General features: G+C 39.6%; 1 protein-coding gene across 1 annotated transcript in view; it reads right to left on the bottom strand.

The window, feature by feature from the left end:
• The window catches only part of TPH2 (tryptophan hydroxylase 2), a 52225-nt gene that overhangs the window by 27456 nt on the left and 10062 nt on the right, over nucleotides 1-14707 (bottom strand). Inside the window, exons 6-8 of the mRNA XM_048065403.2 lie at nucleotides 9190-9386; nucleotides 7274-7409; nucleotides 1679-1805 (exon numbers count right to left, since the gene is read on the bottom strand). Coding sequence (XP_047921360.2) covers nucleotides 1679-1805; nucleotides 7274-7409; nucleotides 9190-9386 — 460 coding nt within the window. The remainder of the gene's footprint in view (nucleotides 1-1678; nucleotides 1806-7273; nucleotides 7410-9189; nucleotides 9387-14707) is intronic.

The raw sequence follows: 14707 nt of genomic DNA, 5'->3' as shown, positions 1-14707 counted from the left end.
GGAATTTCTGGGAGGGGGGAAAGTAAAAGCATTTATATAATATTCAGAGGTCATTTTGGATTAATCTCTCTCCCAAACAGATTAGTCTCAACCTTGTCCTCTGCAACAGGCCTGTGCCATCTAAAGTTATTAAGGGATGAAAGACTTGGATACACCACTTTTCTCAAAATACCTGCAGAAATAGCCAGTTAGCTAGTTTCTCTCGAGGCTGCAAGTCATGACAAGGTAAGTCTGCTTCCTACCAAGTCCCTTCCTAGCAAATTTGCATATAGACACACAACTTTCATGAGTCCTCCATATGAACAACCGTTTCTTCTCAGTAGACAGCCATTAGAAAAGCAAAGAACACATCCTGAAGCATGTGAGAGGAAACAGACAGGAGTAGGGTATCAAACCTGTATAATTAGGGAGTGAGGCTTTTCCATTAAATAAATTTGGTGGCCTCACCTGGAGGGCTGCAGAAGAAAGAAGAAAAAAGGGTACAAACAAACTCCTTTTTCAGTAGATGGGACTCAGTAGATGGGACTCTAAGACAGCGCTAAGCCAGTGCATCAAAACTATGACAGTTTAACAGAGCCTTTTTTGAATCTGCTTTCAATAATGGATCCAAGTTACTTCCAACCATGAAAATCCTCACTGTGCTTCTCATGTAGGAAAGCAGTAGTACACTGGGTAAGTTTTAAGGTAACCAATTTTTCTGCTGGATCTCACAGAATTTTTCATCAGATGAAATATTTAAATATTGAGTTGTTTTCTAATGCAATAATGTTTATGAAATTATTTGCAGCATTGGTTTTAACAGAATACACAAAAGCAAGCTGCACACAGCAAGTTAAAACAGGACGGCTGAGCTGAGCAAGCAGTATAGCCCAGGGGTCACCAATCTATGTAATGATGCAAAGGACAGCACGTGAGCTATTTGGAAAATGGCACTGCAGTAGGGCTGACAGGCGGGCAGGAGCAGAGAGTCCTGGCAGCTTGACATAGCCCTTCAGTGCAAACCCTCACACAAGAGGCAGGAAGGTTCCAGTTGGGTGGTCACCTAACATCTTTAACATGCAGCCTCTTCTGTTCTCACTTTCTTTTGGAACATGCCTCATTTGATGAAACATAAAATCCAGCTCACAGCTACTGGCTGAGGCATTTGACCTCAGTCTAAAACTACTGCTGCACAGCCTTGGCTTCGGAACTACATGTTCTCCAACAGGAGCAGTAACAAGGATCCAAAATCATCTCAAAATCTATCACACTACAATACAGTGAACATCTGCAAGACTGATCAGTGAGTACAGAAATAGCAGTGCTAAGAGCCAAAGTGGCCACCTGTGGAGGAACTAACTGTGTAGAGCTGAGAGCGCACACCAAAATGTTTTCTCCCCCTCCCCTCTTGCAAATTACCTTGCTTACTTGTTTTCAGCACCTTAAAGCAGACAAAATCCATCTCCAGCTAGCCCTTGAAATTGGATGGTTATTGCATATAAATAATAAAACTGACTACTTAAAGATGTGTTCAGCTTTGCTCTTATTAAAAATAATGGAAAAACACCTAAAGCTCTGTGATTGTCACATCATAGTCATCTGAAAACACCATCAGCTCTCATAAGACAATACATGTCACTTCATCAACCAAAAAGGAGGACAGATAAGAGGGAGCATGCCACATAATGAACTGACTCACGGTGGCTAATTTCTGAACATCTTCATCAGATGCTCCCAGTGAAGCGAGTCCTATCTCTTGCGAAAACTGGGCAAATTTTGGATCAGCAAGTAGAGGCACATGTCCCAAGAGTTCATGGCACGTATCCCTAGGGGAATAGAAATGAGAAGAGAGTCATTACAGAAATAAATTCCATAATGAATTTGACATAAACCATTTTACATGGGTCTGACCTCTACTTGAAAAGTCTTACCACAAAGCATGTTTTTACAGGCTACCTCTTCCCTCTGTATGGTTCTGTAGAAACACACAGGTTTACTTCTATTAACTGGGTTAACACCACCTGTTCCATGATTTCTCCATCATTTCCAGACTGACTGGTAGGGCATGATCACTGTTGTCTTCCAGTCTCAATTGCATGAAGAGCGAATTGCCCAGAGGAAAGCCACTTGTCTCATACGTACAGTTTTCGGCAATTCTCTCCACATGAATCAAGTTCAAAATCCTACACTTTTCTTCTTCTCCATTACCCTTTCCACACCTGGGTACAGCTCCATAACCAAACATTTTGCTACTTGCCACAGGAAATTTAGGGCAGTATTTACAGAAATATCTTTGTGGTTTTCATTTTGCCGTGACTTCCTGCTGAAATTAAGAAGTTGCTTTTATTATGAAGTCCAGTTCTCACCAAGCAGATTCCAGAAAAAGCAGAGAACTTGTCTTGTTTCAGAAAAAACTACTGTCCACACCTGTAAGTGCATTATTAGTCACAACAAAGTACAAATATAAGTCTAAAAAAAAACCTAACCAAACAAACAAAAGTGCACATGCATCATCTACAAAAGCTCTCAAACAATTCTGAAAGTTTTGGTGCATTTGTTCACAGAAAATAATGGAGTTGGTAATAAAGTTCACTTTAAAAATCGGATCTGACATTTCCTTTGCTTTTGTCTCTTCAAAGACACTTCTCTTTTTTTTTTTAAGCTGTAAACAAATGTTTTAAAGGCAGGGAGAAAACATCAAGCTTTCTGCCTTCTATCCAAAATCATCCAATTTGTCTTTTATAAACTATTTTTGTTCTAAAAGACATAGAACCTGACACTTCAGATAAATCATAAACAGAAAAACAACCCTCTATATAATTTAAAGCCTCCTGTTCTTACTCACTACTCTTTACCATGAAGCCTGTGCCAACTGTGCCTAGGTAGGTAATGGTTTCTGACTGCATGCAAATGAACGTTAGCATTTTGGCATTCCTAGTTTGCCTCACCAAAAGCTGATCAAATATGGTTCCAGTATCATAAGGTTACTTGAAAGTCCCTCTTCTCAGCCCAGCTGGCCTCACTGACAGATGCTTGCCAACATTTGCTTATGCTACCTTCCTACTTTTTGGTGAGACAGGCACAGCTCAGAAGGTGCGCATGAGAAGTTGGAGCCAAGCTCACATTCAGGTAATTCACTCAACCATCTAGAAGAATTTCCAAATCTCACTTATCTTCTTTCCTAGACATACGTATTTCCCAAAGAAGGGTGGAGGTAAGAGGATGCTCATGACACACGATGCAACAAACATGTTCCACAGATGTTACCTGGAGATTCAGTTGCAGCAATATAGACTGAGTGCTCAAATTTATTGTGTGCCAATATAGTTATGCTGTGTTCTATGAAGTTCTGATACGTACAGGTGGTCAGGAACAGCATCAGACTTGCATAAGGAAAATTGCTTCCCCCACCCCATCCACTGCCTGGGAAAGTTTGCCCTTCCTTTAAGATATTCCTTCCTTGTTCCTACATCACTGCATGTCCTTCAAGAGCCTGGGAAATTCACAACTTCTCCTTATTTGTATTTGTTCAAAACCAGCTGGCAAGAAGGCTTTTTTTGGTTGTTGTTTTAATCATCTCCTCACCCCTTCGATTGGCGATGCTCTGAGACTTACAAGATCAACATTTCCTACCATAGGAGTTGTAGCTTAGATAGCCCAGCTTTCCTCATTGGAGCTCAGATATGAAAAATTGGCTTGCTCTGCATGGTATCAACTCTCTGTTTAGGAGATGGTTTGCATCACTTGAGTGGATAATCATCAAAGGTTAATGACCCTTCTTTATTAATTCAGTTCCAGTCACAACAATTTCTTGTCATCTCCTGCAAGATTTAGCTCAGTACAACACAAAGGACTGCAGGGAAATAGAGTTTGCAGTCTGATGGATGCACCCAGAGAACTCCCAGCACCAAGCAATTTGCTGGAGGAACCCGATTCCTCTAACCATCACCTTCAATACTGAAAAGGGCCACAAAGCCCATTCTCTGCAAGTCCAGAGCCCTACCTCCACCTCCCATCTTCAATGAAATCTACACTGATTGCTAAATACTTCACCGGTCCAGACATATTTAAGGTGACTTCATATCAGTAGATCAGATAAAAGCAAAGAAAATAGAGTGGGACTGGCTTCAAGCTCCTGGCTTCAGGTAAGTGCCCTTGGCTCCAGGCAGGCTTCCACAGCTGCATCACTACTACTGGCTCCTGAGTGAGTGCCTACATCCCTGTTTTCCTGTGCTGAAGTTGCAGCTCCCAGAAACAAGTAAGCAAAGATGTGTTATTCCCCAATCAGCACTGGGGCACAGGCTCTTTGTGTCACTTCCATCCTTGCACACAAAATGAGAACAAAGGCCAGCCCTACTAACTTGGCTCTCCTGGAAAGGAAAAGAGGATGAGAAGACAGAAAAGATTTCTCTTATGCCTTTAGCTTGTAGATTTTTCCTTTAAAACTGTGCAAAGTATTTTGAATAGGTAGTTATAAAGAAGTGACCTCGAAACACAAAGTGTATGAACAGCAACCACAAAAATAAAATAAAATAAAATAAAATAAAATAAAATAAAATAAAATAAAATAAAATAAAATAAAATAAAATAAAATACACCACAGCTTCCAGGCAGAACCACAAACCAGCATTTGGGATTGTCATTGGAGTCCCTTAGATTTCTGTGCCGGTCTGGTCCTTTATAGATAGTCTAAACAATATAACTCTTTGCTTAATTACCAAGTCTTGATTCTTTTGTTTTGTTTTATTCAGAAAATAATTAAGTTCCTTTAATTTATTCACACACATTGCTCAGAGAAAATAAGATTTTCGTAATGCACTTTTCACAGCAAAAGATTTTTCTTGGACTAAATTAGTTAGCTGAGCAGAGGAAATCTATATAGCTCTGTGAATGTAGTAGGAACATAATGAAACTCAGAAAGAAATGTTTTAAAATGCATATAGTAGTGATACAGATCAAACCAAATGAACTCTCTAATTTGTATCTAGCTCTATAGCCTGGGTGTTAAAACTGATGGAAAGCCCACTGAAGTCAAAAGTAGTCTTTTTACCAGGTTTATATCACTGAAATGCAACATTCACCAAGCCATGGACCTGCAGCAAACCTCATTATGGCCCCATATATCAGCTAGCAGATCTCAGGCCATTGCGGCTGCTGTGGAAGATGAAGAGCTGTCCCTGCTCAAGTCCGTTTAGTTTTGCCATTGATTTCAACAAAGCCAGGATTCAACTCCTACATTTCTGGTAACACCTACTCTATGCTCTATTTTATGAAAAAATCACATACAATTTTAAAGGGATTTTCAAAATTTTACAGTAGAGTTCCTCATAGTCAGTGCATATTATTTCATTTATGTGGTTTCTGAACAAGCAGACCTGCAGGAAGAAAGTAGCGTAATTAGGGCATGACAACTTCATTCCTCTGTTAGTCATAGTTAGAGTTGTTAAGATCAAAATCTGAATTTTTAAGCTTAGCTTGAATAGAAAACAAAAATATTAATTCTAATTGAACTAGTATTACCAGACAGTGATTTCCCAGACACCATGACCAGAAAGGTTACAGAAAGTAGCTGCAGTTACTACTACAGCTCAGCCATGATACGCTGCATAATTCTGAACATAAGCAGCATCCTGGAGACTACAGAGGACACAAATATACAAATCAATGAACCAGAGAACATCAGTAAAAATACAGGCACGCTTAATTGCTTTCTGAAAGATGTTCCTTCCTTGGTTCCTGTTGGAGTTATGTATTTAAATCCCCTACCAATAGACAAAAATATACTCCTAGTTTTAAGTTAATAATGTCATTGTTCACCTGCTATGTATTAGCATGTGTTGCAAACTGAGACATTGGCTTCCCACAGGAGAGCAAATAATTGGTGCAAAGCCTGGTATTTCCTAGGTATATATTTTTATTTTTTAAAATATCTACAGATATTCTCAGACCAGAAGAGATCCAGCACCATACATCCAAGCCTTTCTTTCAGGACTTAACATTGTAGTAACTTCCCTAAAACTTGCAGAGATTAAAGTTCTAATTGCAGAGATTAGGGTAGCAAGTGCATTCCTTCAGTGACTACCACCTCTTTCTCAATGGAAAACGGACACAACACTAGCCTCACAGCATTTTAGCAAATGTTTTGCCCTGTTCACATGCTGAGGAAAAGAGTAGGTAGATGCGCGTATAACAGCACCACCTGCTGACTCCGGTCAGAATTATGTTAGAGCATTTATAAATCCAGGTTAATGTGCAGTTCCATTAATCCTTTTATATCCAAAAATATTATTCCATGGTTTCAGCAGTCTATTCATGAAATCAAAGTTAGGCATGGGTCCAAATGTTTACAGAACTGGAGCTGAATACATATACATGAACCTTTTGTGTAAATTTTGGCGAAAATAAAATACACCAAAATAGTACAAGCTGAGTAAACAATGATGTAGTTTCGTGGTAGCTGTCTGATAACTGATTCACTGCATAAATGCCATTCCTGTGGTTTACAAGATCAGCAGCTGCCTTTGTTGAAACTACCTCCATATTACCTGACATGAATTGTTCTGTTATTACTGCACAGAGCACAACATATATAATACAAGACAAGAGCTATAATCCCTTTGATCTTTTTTCCCCCCTCCATTTTTCACCAAGAGATCAAATGCCAAAATATTTCCTCCAAACTCACAGTACTCTGTTTTCGAAAAGCCACAATGCTGTCCCATGAAAGCCATAATTAAAGGCTCTCATTTCTATTATGTTCTCTGTAAAGGGCTTCATATCTAATACCCTTACTGGGTGAGAGAACTGTGCCTCGTGACTTGCTGGTGGTGTATCACAGGCAAGAGATGAAGTTTGGCTGTGGAGTCTGGCCCAAAAGAGATCAATGGGGATACAAGAAGATCAAATTATAATTCTGAAAGTGATTGTTTTCAAGGGATTTGGTGCTTTTCGTTCAAACTTCTTTCCTTAATTGTCCACCAGAAAATTGTAGACTTTTTTTTTTCAAAATATTTAGTTGAAAACTTATATTTTCCACTGCAAAATAATTCAGGTAGATATTTTTGACCCAGCAGCTAAATAACACAGCTATTTAAGACCCTTGTAAAAAGTCCATGAAAAAATTCCTAATTAAATTCTGATTCCCCTAAGTGAAGCGTTTTGTCATTGACAGTGTAATTACATTTCTACATTTGCAGTAAGCCTCCTCTTTTCAACCTTGGCAACTTCAATTGGGTCTTTTAAAAATTCTGTGAGCATTTTTTTTCCAATCGCTAAAGCAAATGTAGCGACTTACGGTTCTGGTGTGTAGAGAGGATCTGAGCCATGTCGTATATACTGAGTACAGTGAAAGACTCTGTATGCTAAGCCAGCTAAAAAATCTCGGGGAGAGAGGTATCCAGCAACTGGTCTCACTGTGAAGCCAGACCTTTCTGAAGTGAAGGAGATAATAAAAGACCGTATTATATATCACTACATCAATTTCTGAAGACAGGTAATGGCCTGCAGTTAATTACCAGAAGCATGACATGGAGAATATTGGCTGAAGATCACCATATATAATTTTCACCTATTAAGTACAAGAACTATTTTGCATTACTAGCATATGTTTTATGAAAACAGCATGAGGTACTTCAAAGTTTGTTTAAATAACTTTGTATAGAAAAGAAGGTAAGGTACCATAAGGGACGTTCTCAAATCACAAAGCATCTGATTTTTACATCTGGTAGCAAAACAGGAGAGAAGTATCCAGAACAGAGGATGACTTCTGTAAATGTATTAAAAACTAACAAAGCAAAACAGGATTAAACCAAACCTGTCCTTATTTTTACAGATAAAATACTGCCTTTCAAAGTTGAGGTCCTCATTTGAATATTTAAGAAAGTGTTTCTTCATCAGGTAAGTCCCAGTAGGGAGTTATTTCAGACTCTGTAACTTTGCAAAGGACATTTCTCTCCCAAATTCATTCTTTATTCTTTCCAAGCATTTACAGGAGAAAAACTGCTTCAAGTTTTTCTTCAGCAGACATTACTGTTGTTCTATTTAGTCTGAAAACATTTCTGAAAGAAGTGTGAGTCTTTGAGTTTCCAGTTATGGAAAAAGAACCTCTAGACTTTAGCATCATTCCTTAGAAATCATAGCGCAGTACATGACAGATCCAGAAGGACACAACAAAATTCAAAGACCAGTAAGTACATTATTAGTAAATGCAGGTGTTCACAAACAAGAGTTAAGGATGAAACAGGGACAAGGGAAAGTAAGCCTTCTATTATAAATGTTACATTACTCGTAGTTAAAAGTTTGCTATGCGCATTTGGGACAAAATAGGTGGTGTGTTTTTTTTTCTTCCTTCCCCCTCCATAGCCCTTAACAGCACATAATATTTTTTCTGAACACATATCTTTGTGATATTTTAATTCCTGAGCTCCTGAGCAAGAGGATTAAGGAATAAGTATATGTGTCTGGAGGAACCCCTGGGGAGAAGAGAAAATCTTAACTGGATTCTTTGGCGGCTTTTCCTCTAGAGTTAAAAACAACAGTCTACCGCTTCTCCTTCCACACAGGATACATTTCCATTACAGATAAGATAGCAGAGTATTTTCAAACTCTACTGTGTAACACTCTGATCCCTTAAAAATAACATGAAAGAAGTACCATATCACCCATGGAGTCCCACTGAGTTTTTTCAACATCCAAATGTAGTGACCAGCTTCATGAGGTTTTGGGCTTTCAGAAGAGCCTCATATCCCTCAGGCTGTACATCAACGTGCAAAATCTGCTCTCCGCTTGGAATTCAGTTATCTTGACAATTATTTTATTTATTTATTTATTTTAAACTGCCTGTATGTTTGGGGGATGCATGCTGTGGTCATCAGGACACCTACCCTGTGGTAATCACAACAGCAGAACTAACTCAGCTTTCTTTTCATCATACTGAAGGGCTTTTCTCCCTGTGCAAGATAGCATCAACGTGATACATGATTAGTTGTTTAATTCATCTCAGCTTCATACCTGCAAATACATACAACTGTCTTCACTCAGCAAATTCTCTCCCATGGAGAACATCAAACACAGAATGATACTCCAGCCTAAACCAAAGTTGGCTGACAGTACTGGGAGCCTTTTCATTCAATGTGCTTTGTATTACACACTAACAGAAAAAAAGCATTTTTATGAAACACTATCTATTGATAAATCAAATATGAATCTTACCTTTAAGGAAAATAGAAACATCTTCCAGCTGAGGCACATTATCCTCTCTATATCCACAGTACTTAGTCAGCAGAGGAAAGTTTTTTAAATATTCACGACAAGCATGGGTGGGATACAGTTTACTGAGTTCCCTAAATACCACCCCCCATGTCTTAATTTCTTCAGCTGTATACTCCACTCTGGGAATGGGTTGACCACTGGAAAATAAAAAAAAAATAAAAAAATTGAATGCAAACAGATTCTAGACAGATTCTGGATAACAAAATTTCTGTTAAAAGTATTAATTAAACAAAACTACATAGAGCTTATTTAAAAAATATTTTGAAATAACAACTTCTTTCTTGGAGTTTCTTCCCTATGTTACATTGTACATATCACATTTATTTCATAAGAACTGCGTTTCTTATTAAGCAATGAGATTATTTCTTAATCTTTGTATATATCATATTAGAAAGATGGATTTCTTACATAATGTGTTTGTATACCAAACTAATAGCTCTGTTTTCTGCTGATGATGCCTTTGCAATCATTAGCTGAAGATCCTAATTCAGCCTAATGTGTATACTCAGTAAGACCATCAGTAGACTTCATGCTCTATCCATTCTGTAACATGCATTATATTCACAGAGCATCATTGCCTAAAATTTTACAAAGTGAAGATTAGGCAATTATGTAGATGTTTAGAAATACTAGGATTCAATCAAAATACATATATTTATTGTTTGTATTGATGTTTAAATGTGTAGGTGTGTTTGGAACCCCGAATTCAGGACTGCACGACGAGGAAGCTCACCTCAGAGCCAACAGCCTAGCCTGAGGGAAACTAAGCCTCTAAATACATCTCAATATTTTTCTTTTGCACGATTCCTCTGCCTCCTCTCCCTTACTCAGATGCATAGAAATTGCAAAGCAGGAGCCTCCCAGGGTGCCTGCTAATCTGTTTCTGACATCCAAGATTTGCCTTAGTGGTTACAGCTAATTCAAAGCTGACTGACAGCATGGAGTGTGAAGGGCTCCCTCCAACTTGCACTGCCTTGTATTTAGCTTTAAGGAACTTCCCACAGCATGGTCATCAACTCACATTATGAATTCCCACTGGAAACTTTACAATCTTTCTCTGGATTTAATGTTCACAATCTATTGTATGTAATCATGAAATCTGCTATGTTCCAAGCTATCCTTCTCTTTTCCCAGGCCATTACCAAGCACAGATGAGCAAAGGGATTCACAGAATCCCCTTCCAGTCCCCTTAGTCCCTATCTCCCACTCCCATGCCACAGAGGGCACCCCCAGCTCAGTGCTGCAGTGTCATTCAGTGTCCCAGACAGCAGACCCGGGTGGCTGGCCCACCAAAGGGGTGCACCAGGCATGGGGAAGTCCCACTGCAGCAGGAGAGCTGCAGCGCTGTGCATTTGCCAGCAGGCTGTCTCCTTCCTGGCTCTCACCTGGTTCATAATCCCGTCTCCACCATGCCAGGTAACAAAGAACGAGCCCTCGTGTCACATGCAATTGCTGCTATGCAGTCCCTATACGCACTAGAGAAGAGCATCTGCCCTACATTTGTTTGTGGCTGTCCTTTATTGAAAACTTACTATTTAATCCCTGTGCCTTTCACTACATCAAGGTATTTTGATCCATAGCAGTACCTGTCAGTTAAAGGCTACTTTGTGTGAGGCACTCACACTTGTCAAAGACTCTCTGAACATACAATGTGTTAAATCCGCTAGTTCCCTTTCAGCCACGCTATTGCAGACCTGACAAGAATTGCAATGCATTTAGCAGAGCATTTCTCACCAGCAGAAGCTGCGTTAGCTCCATGTCCATTATACAGCGGGAGTCAGCCCTCCACATCTACCATCTGTCCTCACCAGTACACTCCACCAACCTTATGCTGCCTGCCAGCTGATGGAAAGCACAACAGAGCTATTCCAAATTGTACCATGCACACCAGGTATTTTCCCTTTTCCTCAGACCCAACATCTACAACATCATCAACATTCTGCCCGTACAGGTCAGCAAAGCTGAAGAAATCTGGGCACCAATGAAAAAAAAAAAATCAAGTTTCTATTTAGCCTGTCACTAGAGAGGTATAAAGAAGATCAAGGACCTGAACCTTGTTCATTGTTCACTACGAGGTTTATAACTTTGTTTCAATTAATTCATTAGTACTGAAATAAGGTTCACTGAACATTAATTCCTTATTAGAATTTATGCCTAGGAGGGCTGGTCTTATTTCCAGATGACGGTGATGCTGCTTTACAGAGATCACAGTAGCCAGACTTGAGGGAGGACTATGCCATTTTCACTCAGCCCTGCAAAGCTCAGTTTTCTCACCCTCTTACTTCAGCAAGCAAACCCCACCTTGCAACTCATCACCCAATAAATCACATGAGCGGCAAGCCTGCAAAAACAGTTTTCTTGTGGCTGAGGAAGACAACTCTACAGGCTAACCTGACCTGATTTTTTATCTCCTCTTATTAAAACAGGGTCTTTCCATTTTGCCATGGTCATGAGCTATCAACTCCCATTATGAATTCCCTCTATAAACCTCGTATTTTTCCTCCAGATTTAATTTTCTCAACACTTTTTCAATCCCTAATTGCAAGCCCAGTCTCAAAGGGCTAATTAGCAAGATTAACACATTTTCACTATCTCTAGGATAGAAGCTAACTGGAGGAGGGAGGAATATTTATTTTTTGGTCCATTTATTTCATACAGCTGATCTTCATTGATGTGCTCTATCAACATGTCTTTGGCTTTAACACCTAGCACCAGCAAGTAGCTGTTCCTCCAGGTTTGATTCTTAGTGGTTTTTTTCTCCCCTTCCACTACTGAGGGCTCTTTATGTTCCACCAAAGCAGAATATCTCCTGCTACAGAACAATAGCAACTCATAAAAGAAATGCCAATCAGGGATTTTCAACTCAACAGTTTTTGACAGAGCCAGTTACTTAGAGCCAATTCTTTGTAGCCAAATCTTTTTTTTTTTCTTTTTTAAATCTGAGAGGTTCAAGACAATGCTCTAAATTTGTCTCAAAGGGAAGCACTCCTTATACCAGAACTGTCATCTACATTACCGTGAAGCTCTCCCAACATTTCCTGCCAAAGCTGTTCTTTTTGTATAAATAAGCAAATAGTCATCAGACTGCAGGAGAGGGTGTTACGAGATTGCAATGCAGTGTCAAGACACCTAAATTAGTTTTGAATGCACCAGCATGGGTAGCAGAAATAGCTTGGCTGTAGCAGCACAGGGTCCTCACGGAGCTGATATACCCCATCTCAGGCTGCCTCTGCAGGGCAGACATCTGGGAAGAGAGACTGACTGCACAGCCCAGTGGAAATGGCACTTCAGTGGGGTGAAGATAGCTCCTTCAGCAGACCTGAGGAGTATGCATGGGTTTTTAACCACGTCTTAGGTAACTGCTCTAATTACTGGCATCTCAGACATTTTTATTTTGGTGTTGTTCCTGGATAAAAACACTTAAAGCATCTTGTTTTCCTGCTGCTGATAATACCAGGAAGAGTTTGAAAACTTTTTAGATGTTTGAAAATACTATCGGGATGAGGGAGTATTTCCGAGCCGCTTTGCTGAAGTACAACATCTGGCCTTCAAATAACTTCTCTTTGGGGTTGTTTGTTTGTTGTAATTTGCCTACAGAAATGCTCATTGAGCCTTCAAAATCTAAGGAAGGAAAAGAATTCTCATTTCCTTTATCTGTTTGTTTTTTGTTTTTGCTTTTGTTTTTCTGGGAACATGAAAGATTTTCCTAAGAAGACATTTCTCACTAGTTTCAGAGGGAAAAAAATCCTTGTAGCAGAAGACCAACCACTGTTCAGTGAACCAGCAGAACCTTTTCAGCACTTAGGCAGCTAAGAGGGGAAGAAGGGAGGAAGATATTTCCAGCAGCTTAGCAACTGTGAAATGCAGGGCACTACTGCTACCACCATGGATAAATGGAGAACTGTCCAGGTTTACTGAGAGAGCTCTACAAGAGCACACAGTCTGCCCTCATCCACAGGTACCTGCTTGACACTTCACACAAATGCTAGGCAAGAATAACTAACTCTACAGCAGGAATTAGACTGGGGAAAAAAAATTGATCAGTTGCAAACAAACAAAAACCCTGTCTCAATTTATATTTGAAAACTGGCTAACTTAGGACTTACCCAGTCAAAGGGAGCAAGGAAGCTTCTCCACCAAGCAGCACCCTGGCCCAGCAGGCAGAAGTCCAGTGTGCTGGATGACTGCCATGAGCACCCAGCTAAACAAATGCCACCATGGGCTGAAGAAAGGGGAACCAAACACTGGCACTTGGACATTTGTTAGATTGGTTATGGCATAACAACAGGAATGGGACAAAAGCAAACAAGAAACATAATCGGGATTATATGGTCACAAAGCAGAGTTAACCTTCCTGACTCCACCCCTAGCCTTCTGCAGCCTGTGGATTAGCCTTACATCAAAAACAAAAAGTAGAACCAAAATCCCTTCAAAAATCCTTTTCTGAATTGCTTCCTGACAGGATGTGCCTTCTGTGAAGGCAGCAAAAACTGTTGCACTTTGTATCCTTTAAACAAGATACATAGAAATCTCAGTGGAGAAAAATTAAAAATCTGAAAAAGTAAAATGGAAAAATGGAAAAGAACATGAAATTAGTATGTTCTCTCCCTTGATAATGAGGGCAAACAGAACAGTATGATTAGAATTAGTTGAATGCTTATGTGACAAGAAAATTGCAACACAGTAGGTATTTGTAGGTAGCACAGAAAGTTTCCTAACTTCCAGGGATGGCAGCAAATTGAAAATACTGACTTGACATGGAAAAAAGATCAAAAGGAGGAACCACATAGAGTGTACTTGTGTGCGGGCACCAGGTCGATTAACTACAGGGAAACCCACTGAATGAATTCTGAGAAGTTTACAGCTGTGGTGGCAAAATTCATAAAAAGCATTTTGCAGCATCCAGCATATTAAGTGCATGAAAAGAATCGTAACTCCTTTTTCAGTGAAAAATCAAATAAAAATTTCAGGCTTCAGCAAGTTGAGGCCCTGATATCTTCCTGGCTCTATGGAAACTACTGATGTATGGGGGGGGAAAAAGTCAAGGGGGACACCTAATTCTGCTGGGCTCTTCGAAATAAAACTCTTTAAACCACAACTGTACTGTGATATGATGTCAAGGATTTTTCACAAAACAACACAGATAAACAGCATCCAGGGTTCATAGACTCTTTCAGAGTACACAGCACATCCAAATACTGAAGAAATTGCTTTAGCCCCTGTCCGCATCAAGGTCAGGACTGTATTGGGCACCAACTCTCTTTAGTAATCAAAAATCGTTCTAGCAGTAAGAGTAAGGAGCAGTAATTCTTTGTCAGGGATTCAAACATTGCTCCCTATATTGGCTAGCCTGTACAGACTCAAGTTTTCCTTCCAGCTCCCTTCTCTTTTTCTTTTTCTTCTCTCCCCTCTGTGTCATGTTTGTCACATATGGAGTATCCCATGCAACAACATATTC

The sequence above is a fragment of the Anser cygnoides genome, chromosome 1 (assembly GCF_040182565.1).
Source record: "Anser cygnoides isolate HZ-2024a breed goose chromosome 1, Taihu_goose_T2T_genome, whole genome shotgun sequence".
NCBI classification, from domain to species: domain Eukaryota; kingdom Metazoa; phylum Chordata; class Aves; order Anseriformes; family Anatidae; genus Anser; species Anser cygnoides.
The sequence above is the reverse complement of the archived record's forward strand: the minus strand, read 5'-3'. Positions and strand labels throughout refer to the sequence as shown.